We start from the raw sequence: 12,975 nt of genomic DNA, 5'->3' as shown, positions 1-12,975 counted from the left end.
TTTAAAGCTTCTTCGTGAAATTAATATTGTACACGGAGCACAATACGAAAATACTTCAGAGTTGCAGCACAATCGTGAGATCCCACATCGTAGTAGTAACACAGATTAGCTTTACATTATACATTGACAGAGGGACTTTTAATGATTCTGATATATTTTTTTTAAAGCTTACGAGTGTCCATCAAGTCGTACGAAATTTCCAATTAAGTTTTGCATGTTTTTTTATCTTTCCACGATTCTCACTTGTTTCGTACTTTTGCTCTTCAGTGTGCTGAGTAAAAACTTTAGAATTGTTGAAAAACTACTTGACATAGACCCCAAGAGAGAGAACAGGAAATAACCAGAACTGCTAGAACACACTGTACAATCGAACATTCCTTTTTTTCCCAGTTGATGGTGGTACTTCATCTGTTAACAGACATGCTTTGGGATTCATTTGGTTGCAGTTGAATATGCTCAAAAAAGCATGGCAAATTGTGCAAACATAACCAAAAGATATTTTATTCTGGGGAACAACTTCCGTCCATCAAGATGTACCAGCATGTAATGGGTGCAAAATTTGCCGCGTAACCACATTTGAAATGAAAACAAGTTGATGCCATTTCAATCCTTGCTATTATCTGCTGAGCAGGGTGAAGTGCGTAAGCAACCCACAGCGTCTCCTCCTAAAGTACTACATACTAGTCCTGACTCAACTTGGCTAAAATAATGATCATATTATTGAAGAAAAACATTTTATTCGATTGTATACATAACAAATTCTGCTGAAGCAAACAAATACTTTCAACTTCCTTGCAATAATTACGTATCGAACTTCCATTTACTGCACCGATGACTTTTTTTTTGGTTTTACATTTTTAAAAATGCACAAGTCATTGCGTGGAATTTATTAAAACTAACATTAATGTGATTATGTATTCGTTACATTGTGATTTAAGACCATAACAAAAAATCTGCGATTATCCACATTAATGACGATGGATCACCCCCAGCAGAAACCGGCATATAATACTTAAATCATAGCTGCAAATATATTTAAGCAGTCTAAACCAATTTTTTCTCATTAAATTAACATATACTGTAGTAAGTGCATACATGATATTCAATGACATGATGACAGTATTAAAACGTATGTCATAAAAATGCACTATAACATTTTTTTCGGTTGGTAAATTATTCATTCACAAAGCACAGACAGGTCACGATAGAGTACTAAAGCAAAGGTTATCGCCCAATAATTATCAGTGGAACATATTTTACAATGTCATGATATTTGATTTATAGCAGAAGGATTTTTGAAAACAGCCAAAACAAGAAAGCCAGGGTGAAAAAAACGTGCCACAACCCAAGATTTAAAAAGCGAACGGTAGTGAATGGCAACGGCTGTACACATAACATCGCATGCAGAAGTACAGCATGCTACACAAACCAATGCTGCTCTACGAGAAGAAAGCTACAAAAAGTCATCGGGCACATGAAATAAATAATTGTGTAACATTTTACACACCGCCTGGCACAAAGCTAGGCAGGGAGTCTTTCTCAAATGGAATGTACCGTGCGTGCAATGCCATGGCCATTTTATCACAAGCAGCCTCCTCCATGCTCCTTCACCTATCATTTAACACATTTAATTTAGTGAAGTAAATGTGCAATCGTGCAATTTGTTGCCAACGCCACTGCCAGCAGAGCTGACTCCACGAGAGGAAGCCCTTCTAGTGGGGAATTTCGCCTCCTCTTTCATACCGGCCAGGCATCTTGTGATATGTGGGATTACCCACACTTTAGCCCACTGTATGCAACCTGCCGATTGACGAATTGAATAAAGCTAATAAAGAATAAAAGCTTTCGTGACTGCATAAATTACTAATTGTTGTTTTCGGTAAAGTCACGTATGTAGTAAAATTATATAATTTTACTACATACGTGACTTTACCGAAAAAACCAATGAGTGAATAAAGCTAGTCAATGCATGTACCTGTCAAACAAGATGCACGTCGTGGTGTCTGGCATGGTGTGTTCCCTTACCCTGTCTCAAGTTATCAGGTCAAGGGCAGTTGCATGACTCAAGCTCCCTCCACCCCATCCATTCCCACTTCCCCCATCTCTCAAAATGCTGCATCAGGGTTCTTGAGCCATTACTAGTGGGCAGTGTTGAACGACACTCTTGAATCTGTAGTAGATAAAGAGTTTATACATTTCTTGAATTGAGAAAGGTTAGAAAATAACCTTTGGAAATGGTTTCCTCATGCCTTTCTCAAGTGTGGTTTTTAAGGTGACACCATCCACCCATGCAGTTTTACATCATACCTCATGGATAACCCTAAAACAGAGATTCATGAAGCAGTAGCTTCCAGATTAAAGCTCTCCGACTCAAATTCAGTTTATCTTCACGCATCAAGCAAATCTTACTGAATAATTTCCCCTATTCTCGACACTTGAATGAGTTTGCGGGATGTAAAACGCAGATGAGAATTGGCTGCCACTGCTCCCCAGAGTCTACAGAATGCACCTCCATCCGACTGTTTACGTTAGGACGCAGACCAGATTTGGCACTTCTTTTCTTCGTGCAAACTTATAAAAGCTAAAAAAAATGTAACGAGAGGCCACACATATATATAGCCTATCACTCTAAAACATCACGACTTTAAATTTAAACTTGAAACTTTCGTGACTGCAGGAATTCATATTATTTGGTTCTTTCGATAATGTCACGTAAAAAAAGGTCAATAAAATAAAAACTACGACGTTTCGATCACAACACAAGCGATCGTCTTCAGGAGGAAAAAAAATCACTTGTGTTGTGATCGAAACGTCGTAGTTTTTATTTGATTTACTTTTATTATTATTATTCTATTTACGTGACTCCAGAGTCTAGAACCAAAGAATATCACGACTTTATTTAGACTTATCCGCACTGACCAAGGTGGTGAAGTAGGGTCAATTTAAATATCTATGACTTACATGGTATGGGGGAGGTCTTCCCCTAATAATTGATTGACAAGAGGCTTTAAATTAGTCCACACAAACACACACTTTGTAGGCCGCTTTATTGCTTAAACACTGCCTATGCAAATTAATGACCTGTAAAATGTTCCCCTGCACTTGCCTATACGTTTGTCCCCACGGAGGTTATCGATGCCTTCAGTGCACTGCACCGAGTGGTATGTCTCATTTCAAAGTGTAAAGAAGAAACAAATTGATGGTATGCAAGCACGATGAAAGTTGTCATTCAGTTATGAACATGTTGTGCAAATTAATTTCAGCGCTCAGCCATAAATTACAATTGACAGCGTCCTGCGCTCAGTGGGGAATTTACCAGCCACTCCACCCAGCAACACATGAGGACAGAGTAACACAGATAATTATTAAAGGACTCGGGTGAAATGCCATCATGTCACGGAGGGTGAGCGCTGGCACATAGGGCTATACCTAATAAATGAAACTTGAAACATGTGGAGGATGCGGCATTTCGCAGGGCACTGTCGGCTCCGCACCACGGCGCTCATCACACAGATGGAGTTTGGGCACACCGGTTGGCACCGACCGGGTAGGGGGGGCAGGCAGAGATACGGGCAGGCGTGTTCACACACCTCCTCGACACCGGTCACAGGTCACCCTAAATTCTTCCCCTTCGTCAGCCTCTCCAGCGCCAGCTTTAGTGCCGTCGCCTGAGAGCCGAGCCGAGCAGAGCAGGGTGCACGGTCCAAGGCTTATTTATAACTAGCCCGTGCTGGCTTGTATGTTCCACACCAAGGTGGCATGACCACACAACCTCTGGCTATGTGGCCCTAAATTCCAATAGCTTCAATTGGACTGTTGACCCCAGTGAAGCACAGTAAAGTCCAGCTCAGTGCCCTGAGAAACCGTCGGTCTGTCTGTATCTCGGTGTAAAACAGCAATGGAGGTTAAACAATAAATGATTAATGCTCTTATATTCACTGCATTCGATATTTGTGCACTAAGCCGTTAAACATGTAAGATTGCTGTGAAGCTAGGATATGGGAAGTTTTATTTTTCAGACTGCACCACCGTCAAAACACAGACCTTGCCGTGGTGCAGTAAAGTGTGGCTTCTTTACGACATTATTTTTACAGCAGCTGCGTAATTCCAATGCCGGTTTGTTTTACTCCAAGGTTATGCTTTGCTGGCAAGCCTCCCAAAGCAATCCTACGCTCATGCAAGTGGTCAATGAGAAAAGAGGCTCACATTTTGCTGTGCCCACAAAGGCTGACCCCGATTGTGAAGGTCAACATTCGTGACCCACGTTGGCCATTGCACATCAGTCTGGGCAAAATATACCTTTCCACCACCGTCATACAACAGATATATATAGAGCAGGCTAACCCTTCAGGCGATGGACTTTTTTTCTCAACAAAACAAATAAGCAATTGCCTCCAAGCGTTTCTCAACGACATTTTTCAATCACAAAAGAACTGAGGCAGTTCTGATAAGGATCGTCCTCGCTCATGCTTTTAGGTCAGCCAGCTCATCTCTCCAACAGGAGGAACTCACTGAGAAGGAAGTGCGCTGCTTCTTCGCACCCAAACTGGTTCTCCGAACAGACATGTGGCCGTGCACGTCAAAAGGTTAACAATGAACGTGGGGGGGGGGGGGGGGTAAAACCAAGTTTTATTACACGACAAAAAATTGTTATACTGCGTTGGCAGTGATGTTGCAAGCAGAAGTAGTAAATGTATCCAACACGTTCATCAAGAACGCCGTCCTGAAATCATGAAACACGTACAAGGCGACGTTTTGGGGCAATGGCCTTTCTTCATAAACGCTGATCGATCAGGTTGCAAAATAAAGTGCTTGTAGCTACTTTAACTTGATGATATCTGGGCTCAGCCCAGGCAGGGCAAGTAGGATTGCAACCTCTGAGGTACAACAAAAAAAACAGGACATATCATAGTCAGAAAAATATCTTACAATGCCATAAGTGTGGAGAACTACATACTTATGCATTTGTTGAGTGTTGTATGTACCTCAAAAAGACTGATTCTGGGCCACACCGGCTTAAAGACAAGTGCTGCTAGGTGATCATTTGACATCCTCAATTCCTGGTGGCTTCGTAAATCTCGGGCATGCCAGGACACAACCCACTGACAAATAAACCACGGGGCTCGGCAACACCAAGACAAAGGGGAGGAGTTTCACCTTACCCCAGTATAACAAACCAGGAACTTTTTCACATATATCTCAACGACGTCTGAATATATCTGACTTTGCTGAAAGCGGGGAAACTTTTTTCACGCAAATTACAAACGGGAACACTAGAGGACTGTACAGCCAATAGTTTATACCTGCGAACTTGTACAGAGCAAAGGTTAAATCCTGCCACGTGACACGCAGTTTTATGAGCCAACTCACCAACACCTTAACAACACAAGCGAAATGCTCATTGTGTGTACAAAAGTCCAAGCAAACTTTGCCGCACAGCAGTAACGTACCGACTGTTCTCTCTAACGCTTCAACAGTCATCATTATCATCAGCCATGATCAATCCACTGCTCGATGAAGGCCTCCTCCCCAAGCCAACCCTGCGATGTTATAAATCAACCCCAGCATCTGAGCAAGAGCTGAGTTATTTGCTTCACCCCCTCTCGTATTCGTTCCATTCCTTTCCAGCCAATATCCTTTTTTGTGACGTGTCCTTTTACTTCTCAACAGATTTAATTACATGATTAACCTGCGTATGTTGTATGTATGCTGAACGTCTTTCGCACCATACGTATCCAACCGTGCCAATCGGAGGTGCGGGGGAAGAACAACAAACTAAACACACAAAGTAGCTCTAAAGAAATGAGTGTTCGGTTTTTCAAGGTATCACAGCGCTTCATAAGTCAAGTACTGAAACAATTTTTTTTTCAAATTTTCTTGTTGTGGTTTTCACACCTGATGATGATTGCTTGTGTTGCAGTCGAAACGTCGTGAGAATTTGTATTGTTTTATATTTTTATTGTTTTGTTGTTTCCCTTCTGCGTGACTTTACCGAAAGAACCAAGAATATGTAATTTGTTTATTTAATACACCCACACCAATTCGACATAAAACATGACATTTTTTTTTAATCTTGCTTAACTTTCGTGTGCGCGCAAAGCCTGTCGATTACGACTGAAGTTTTGCAGAGGGACACAGTGCAGTGTTGTGAGCAGGAAAGCAACGGCACATGGCACGTTTCACTTTGAGAATTGCGAAGGCAAAGCCGATATCCGTACCAGATCCATCGTTATCGTCCAAAAGAGCAGACAGACCCTTTTGGCTTAACCTTCCAATTACCTCATTTCCTTCGAGATAAATACGAAGGTGCACTATGTTTAATATTACAAAACAATTGCAGGGCTTTGTCAATCCACTGCCGGATGAAAGCCTCCCCACATCATGTCAACCATGGGGTTTAATTGGCCATACTTCGGCATGCTGTTCAGTGCGGGTTGGTGAAGGAGTGGCCCGGATCCAGAACATCACGCACCACGGAGTAAAGCTGTGGCTGGGAATCGAAATCGAATAAATAGGTCCTTGGCGCGGTGTCCAAAACCCTGTCGTGCTTACATTCATTTGAAATACGGAAAATAATCTGTATCATTAATTGCGAGGAAACATGTTTCAGAAAAAAACTTTATTGCATTAGGGGCCGTCCATAAATGACGTCACGCGATTTTGGACGATTTTTTGACCCCCCCCCTCGTCACACGGTGTTACAAAAAGTCAGACCCCCCCCTCAAATATGACGTCACAAAGCTCTGCCCCCCCCCCCAAATAAAACATGCTTCAAATCGCTTTAAACTACTGTCATTGTAGTGCGTATTTAATGTGGCGCTGCACTCTGATGTTGTAGGAGAAAACATTAAAAAGTCTATTTCATTAAGTAGAACGTGTTGTCTATATTTATTTAAAGTTGCGCATTTTCACGTGACGTCACATTTCTCAAACACCCCCCCCTCCCCAGGTGCGTGACGTCATTTATGGACGGCCCCTTATAGCGTGTTTAACGTTTTACAGTTCATGCAAGTGTTGGTTTGACGCCTGTGCAAGTTCCAAAAATGCCATGACATTTACTACCGATAACTTGTGGTATATAAATTAACTTTTTGTGTTTGCTCTTTGCTTTTTTTGGAGTGTAGCTCAATAATGGGAATGGCTGTATCTACACAGAACTCAGAGAAGTGCAGTAATACAACTTGTCAAGGGTCACACATCACATTGTCAGTATTGCTGCAAGTTTCCCAGATAAGACGATGAAACAGAATAAACGGATGACCTTTGCTATGCTTCTAAGTGTTACTTAGCTTATCTGTGGACTGCAGTGTGCATTAATTTATTTGCCACCCTTCCAGCATTTAAACGAATTGTCACAATTCGCGGTTGCAATTCCATTTAAGAATAGCGTCTTATTTTTCCTGTGTTTACTATATTCTTTATATTGTTACTTATTTTTTTCTCCAATTTGTACGCGATTCGTCGCCTCCTTCTGCCCAAGGACACCAATCACATTTAATATGCTTACGTTATGAATCATTAATTCATACAAACGCAATTAGATACATCAGTCATGATGGATTGATGCATTGTTACATAATGCTTGCAAGCCAGATATTATGTTTCGTGTGACTAGTCACCAGGCCATGGATTCCTCTTCCCAATGTTAAACTTTATTATTTTTGGGATATTTTTACAACGGCCATTAATAATTTTGTTTATATATGGGCATTTCTGCATCTTCAAACTTGTATCGTTTTCTGTCTTAATAGAGATGGAGCATGTTTAAAGATAAACATGTACAGTATTATGCAGTCGGAAAGTATCTAAAGTGAATACCAGTTCTATATTTCTTATTCACATCACATATAGATAATGCAGTGAAGGTAAAATTAATTGCGTCAGCAAGATGATTACCGATTAAACATCGTTCTCGTCTAGTTATCCATGAATTTGGTTGCGCCTCCTCACTCCTGCTTCTGACACCTTTGTGCTCCACAAAAATGTTACGTTCAAATCAATCATTGAAAAAGTAGTATTTATTAATACCACGCGAATAACTAAACTGCCAAAACGAGTGCCTTTTCCCCCCACACACACTAAGCTTCTTCTCCCAGGGGCTCGTTTCAGCTCCGCAGTGCCGACAGTTGTGGGCTATTCAGCTGGGAACATTACATCTCATGCCGGGGGTCAAACTGGGGTCAACACAGGCAAATACAGCCAAACAGAAACCCGTTTGTGCGACCCCAAAAAAGCAACAAATGACCCCCGATGCTCAGGAACGGAACACAGACCCCTGCCACCACCCATTATTGGTTTAATCGCATCACGGTATTTCCAGGTCAGCTGTTGTTTACTTGTGCCACTTAGCTGAATGGAAGGGACACCTGTGTAACTCCCCACACGTACACTGCGATCACAGGCTATTATTCCATGGTATACTGCTACATTGTGTTCAATTCCTAAGCCAAACCGTTTAAGTATTATATATATTAAAAAGCGTTTCACGTGCAACCATTAACCAAGCAAGAGTGTTATTTGTATCTTCGAATTAATAAGCTAAATAAATATGCATGATTTATTTAGTATATTTAACAGCTTAGTCCAATAATTTCCAAATACAGTATTCCATCCCATTTGCATACAATGCTCACGTTAACAATGACTATAACAAATTCGTTTACCTACAAGGGTCACATTCTCACCTCACATTCTACGGACATTCTTGTTAAAGTACTGGAAAAGCGTGTTGATTTTAAATTGCATTTTCACAGCCCTGACATTCGCCCAGCTAATGTCAACTTCATCATCATCATCATAAGCAGCCATGATCAATCCACCGCTGGATGAAGGCCTACCCATGCCATCGCCATCTCTGACAGTTATGCAAAGTAACGTCGCTCAATCTAACAAATGTCAGTGCAACACCTGCGGTTCTGCTGCGTTTGAATGATCTGATCACTCCGATGTCATCCCATTTGTAGCAGTCTCACGGCAGGTCCAGTGTAACAGACACTGCTGCATGTATGTAGAACCAATAATATGTAGAACCTCTTTCACACCGCACGTAGCCAACCGTGCTAATCGGAGGTGCAGGGGTAAGGGCAACAAACTAAACATAGAAAAACTAGCCACTCACTGCAGTTTTCACATTGGCATACATCGGCACCTGTGTCGTCAACATTTTACAAACAATATTCTGACTGGCTGGGTTGGCAAATGGCAGGTGACAGCTTGGATATACTGGCATGTTTACGTGGCTATGAGCAGAGGGTAACTGAAAGTGGGGATTGTGGTGAGAGTTCAGTTTGTGCTGTCTGCCCTGTGTAACAGTATCACGTCACAGATTAACAGTTTATGTAGCTGAAATAACTGCTCTTTTTCATTAGATTGGTGGAAAGTGTCCAGCAATTCCTTGGCACATTATTAACAGACGCTGTACTGTATTCCTTAATCACTTTAAATAAGAACAGCTGCTTCATGACTACCAATTTCATGCACGCATACAGACACTACTTATCTCCCTAGATATGTACAGGCAGTTCATAGTCAAAGCTGTAGTCATTATTATCATCAGCAGCGATGGCCAATCCACTGCTGGATGATGGCCTTCCCAAGCTGCCACCATCTACCATGATCCTCTTATGTAATAATCCACCGAGCACTTGAACACAAGCTAATTCCATGGAGGCTCAATCTCATAACTAGACATCCTCTTAGACTCGTCATATTCATTGGCTGCCAATCCACCATTATTCTTGACCATCCGCCATAATCGCTTACAGTGGTGATGTGTCATGTCCAAGCACTCTTACTGTTTCTGAACGGCTTGAATTATGTATTTAACCTGTGTCGGCGCTCTTATCCACGTCCCATCTCCCAATGTGATCCCAGGCAATCATCTCTCCATTCTTCTTTGTGCACTTTCAGTTTTTCGGTTAATATACTGAAATTGGACGAACGCAGATGACATCGGAGACTGTGATAATGATCCATTTGGTTACAGAAAAGAAAAGTAAACAATATCCCTCACTATATTTTCCATATCCGCTCTGATCAATAGCATAAAGGACAGGTGCGTGCAGTCTTGCATCATGAACATCCCTCAGCAAAAGATAGTCGTGCTTTTTGGCCGCCACAAGAGGCAACGCGTTGTGTAATAACGCAGTACAATTACTCATCAAAGCCTTTGATTAAATCTAGCACTGTACACACTTCGCAGGCCTATGACCTATCTCGTCTGATCTCAGAAGGTAAGCAGGTTGAGCCTGGAAAATGCTTGGACCATCATACGATTACATTTTTAATAATTGTACAAACAGGTCGTCAAGGGGCTTGCGGGGGTTGGAGGGTGTACGTGGTGGGCAGCAGAAATCAATGCCCAAATTTCCATGGTTTTATTGGACTCGACATGTATGCTCCCACCTCAGTTCTGCCCACCTTCACCAACCCGCACTGAACGACGTGGTGAAGTGAAATTTAATGGTCAAAATAACGCACGGCATGGGGCGGCCCTCATCCAATAGTGGATTGACAACAAACAAAAAAGCTGTAACATGTCCACGTGAATACAGACGATTCCTTCCCAGTCACCACTCCCCCCATACGCCCTCGCCCATTCATTGCAGGTGGAACTCAATCGAAATAAAGACGGCTAATGATGTCCACGGTTCAGAGGCATCCAAAGCGTTATGACAACTTGTCTGGCCCCGGCAGTCGCGTCGCGGGCCGCGTTTCAGCAGAGGAATGTGGCACGGCGTGGTTTCGTACAAGTTGTTCCCTCATAAAAAAAACTGAACCGACTCGCTTAGTCAGGCAGCCGAGATTACTCTGAGAGACGAAGAAGAGGCGGCGAAGAGAGAGAGACTCCGAGAGAGGAATAGGAGGCGCCGTAGTGAGAGAGACACTGTGTCTGGAGCTGTTCGGACTTTTGAATTTGAGCTCCAAAATTTCACCCGAAAAATATTTACCAGCATCACGCACGGGCAGCACTTAGTGCACCCGCTGTTATTTTTGTTTTGCGGAACCGAATGTGCACTCATGCTAAGTCGTGAGAAGAAAGGATTCACCTGTGTTTATGCTTGACAATATTATCCGAATTATAAGACGCTCCAGAAAGTAAAACGCAAACCCCCCCCCGCCCCGAAACGCGTACCTGGTCTCAATAAATCAATACAAATCGATCACATTCACACACACACGTTTGTTTTATACCAGAGAAAGAGTGCGTGTCCTACAGTAATCCTGAGGAATAATGGTAACCAAAGCAAATCGACGTGACCGGCAAATTGAGAGAACTGGTGGGGTTGTGGGGGGGGGGAGCACAGAATTTGCCTGGAGTGGGCCCCCATACCTGCGCGAGGCGTGTGCGTGACACGAACGCCACCCACACAACACGTCCTCTCCCTTCAACGTGGTTCGCTCGCTCGCAACACGACAACAAGCACCTTTAGTCTCACGACAAACGGGGAGGCGAATGCGGTGTCCAAAAAAAAAAGGTGCACGCGACGGGGTTTTATTTTTTTGACGCTTTTGCACGGCCAAGGTAAAGAGGTGTGCACGCCATCGTTACGCTTAGCCGTAACAGGTGTACGTACACGCAGGAAGATGCATAACGTTGTGTGTGGGGGGGGGATACTCCAGCAGAACAAATACAACATTTTTTTTTCGTATTTTATTTTACGAAGTAAGGCCCACTGAGCTATGTAATTCGTTTTTGTAAGAAGCGACCTATCACAAATAATAACTCAACGAAGTGGCTCATCGTGTTGGAAATGTATAGCAGCCAAATACTCATTTAAACGCATTTGATTCTAAATGTTGAGGGAAAACCCGCAGGACTTGGGGAGGAAATTCACGCAACAACGGTGAGAACATGCAAACTCCAAATATGCAGGTGTCAGGATCGGAATCGAACCCATGACCTCCTGTATACCAGGTGAAGTAGTTAATATCTCACCATGTAACAAAAAACTCCACACAGTAGTGATAACACTGGCCTGGAAGGGAAGCACATGTAGCACACGCAGTCGACGTTTCGGGCGATGATCCTTCTGAATATCACGCCAAAGGTGTACGAAGCAAGTACCCGTCTTATGGGTTTAATAGTCAATTACCTATCACACACAGGAGGCTCCTTCTGGCCTGACATTTTACAGAAATAAGACCCCGCTGTTCGGAACGATTTTCTTGCGCGAATCATTGACGCGAGCCATCCAATTTGACGTACTTCTGGGCACAAACCTACGCAGTGGAATTTACGCAAGCGCTCTGCGAAGCCCTCCCCGCGCGGTCTATGCTTATTGCCAGCATACGTGAATGTTGCGCGGACTTCCAACTCGGCTCCTTCACACGACACCGTGTGCGCGGTGGGGGTAGAGGGACGCGCACACGCACGCGGAGAGCCGACTCAGCTCTTCCTTCCGCGGAGTCTCACACCGAGCAGAAGTTTTAAAAGGTGGGAAATTAAAAGTCGACTCGCGCTCACTCACCTATCTGCGAGTGCACCTTTCCGACAGACGCCAATGCACACACCAGGTGCAGCAGTCCCATTCTCCAGAGGATCGGCTGCATTTCGTCGATGGTTGCACACCAGCATAAATCGCCAACCCCACACCAGTTTAAGATGGGTTTAAACTTATCCGACGGGTTAACGCAGGGGTTGAGGTTAAGCAACAAAACCACCGGATGGCAACACGAGCAACAGCAACTCCGAAATGAAGGGGGCGTAAAAGGAAAGTTAGAGAGGGTCCCCGCCGAGACACGCAGAGGGGGAGAGGCGTTGTGTTTCGGAGGCTGTAGCGTAGCGTGGAGAAAAGCTACGTTCGGACGCTCCCAGGCGCCGTGGCCAATAGGCTGCGAAGTTCGTAACAACCCCCCCCACCACCACCAGCTCGGCACGTCAGTGTTAAAACTGTGGTGAAGGCGCTCTTTGGCAAACACCAACGCCAGAGAGAGCGAGCGGAGGAGGAGGAGAGGAACGCCCACGTGCTGGGT

At 43.5% G+C, this 12,975-nt stretch overlaps 1 protein-coding gene across 1 annotated transcript in view; it reads right to left on the bottom strand.

Moving 5' to 3' along the window:
• LOC116938537 (receptor tyrosine-protein kinase erbB-4-like) overlaps positions 1-12,975 on the bottom strand; it is a 64,706-nt gene extending 51,731 nt beyond the window's left edge. Inside the window, exon 1 of the mRNA XM_032945721.2 lies at positions 12,471-12,975. Coding sequence (XP_032801612.2) covers positions 12,471-12,552 — 82 coding nt within the window. The 5' untranslated portion in view covers positions 12,553-12,975. The remainder of the gene's footprint in view (positions 1-12,470) is intronic.

Source organism: Petromyzon marinus, chromosome 4, assembly GCF_048934315.1.
Source record: "Petromyzon marinus isolate PM22_M1 ecotype Great Lakes invasive population chromosome 4, UKy_Petmar_22M1.pri1.0, whole genome shotgun sequence".
NCBI lineage: Eukaryota > Metazoa > Chordata > Hyperoartia > Petromyzontiformes > Petromyzontidae > Petromyzon > Petromyzon marinus.
This window is presented reverse-complemented; position numbering and strand designations above follow the sequence as displayed.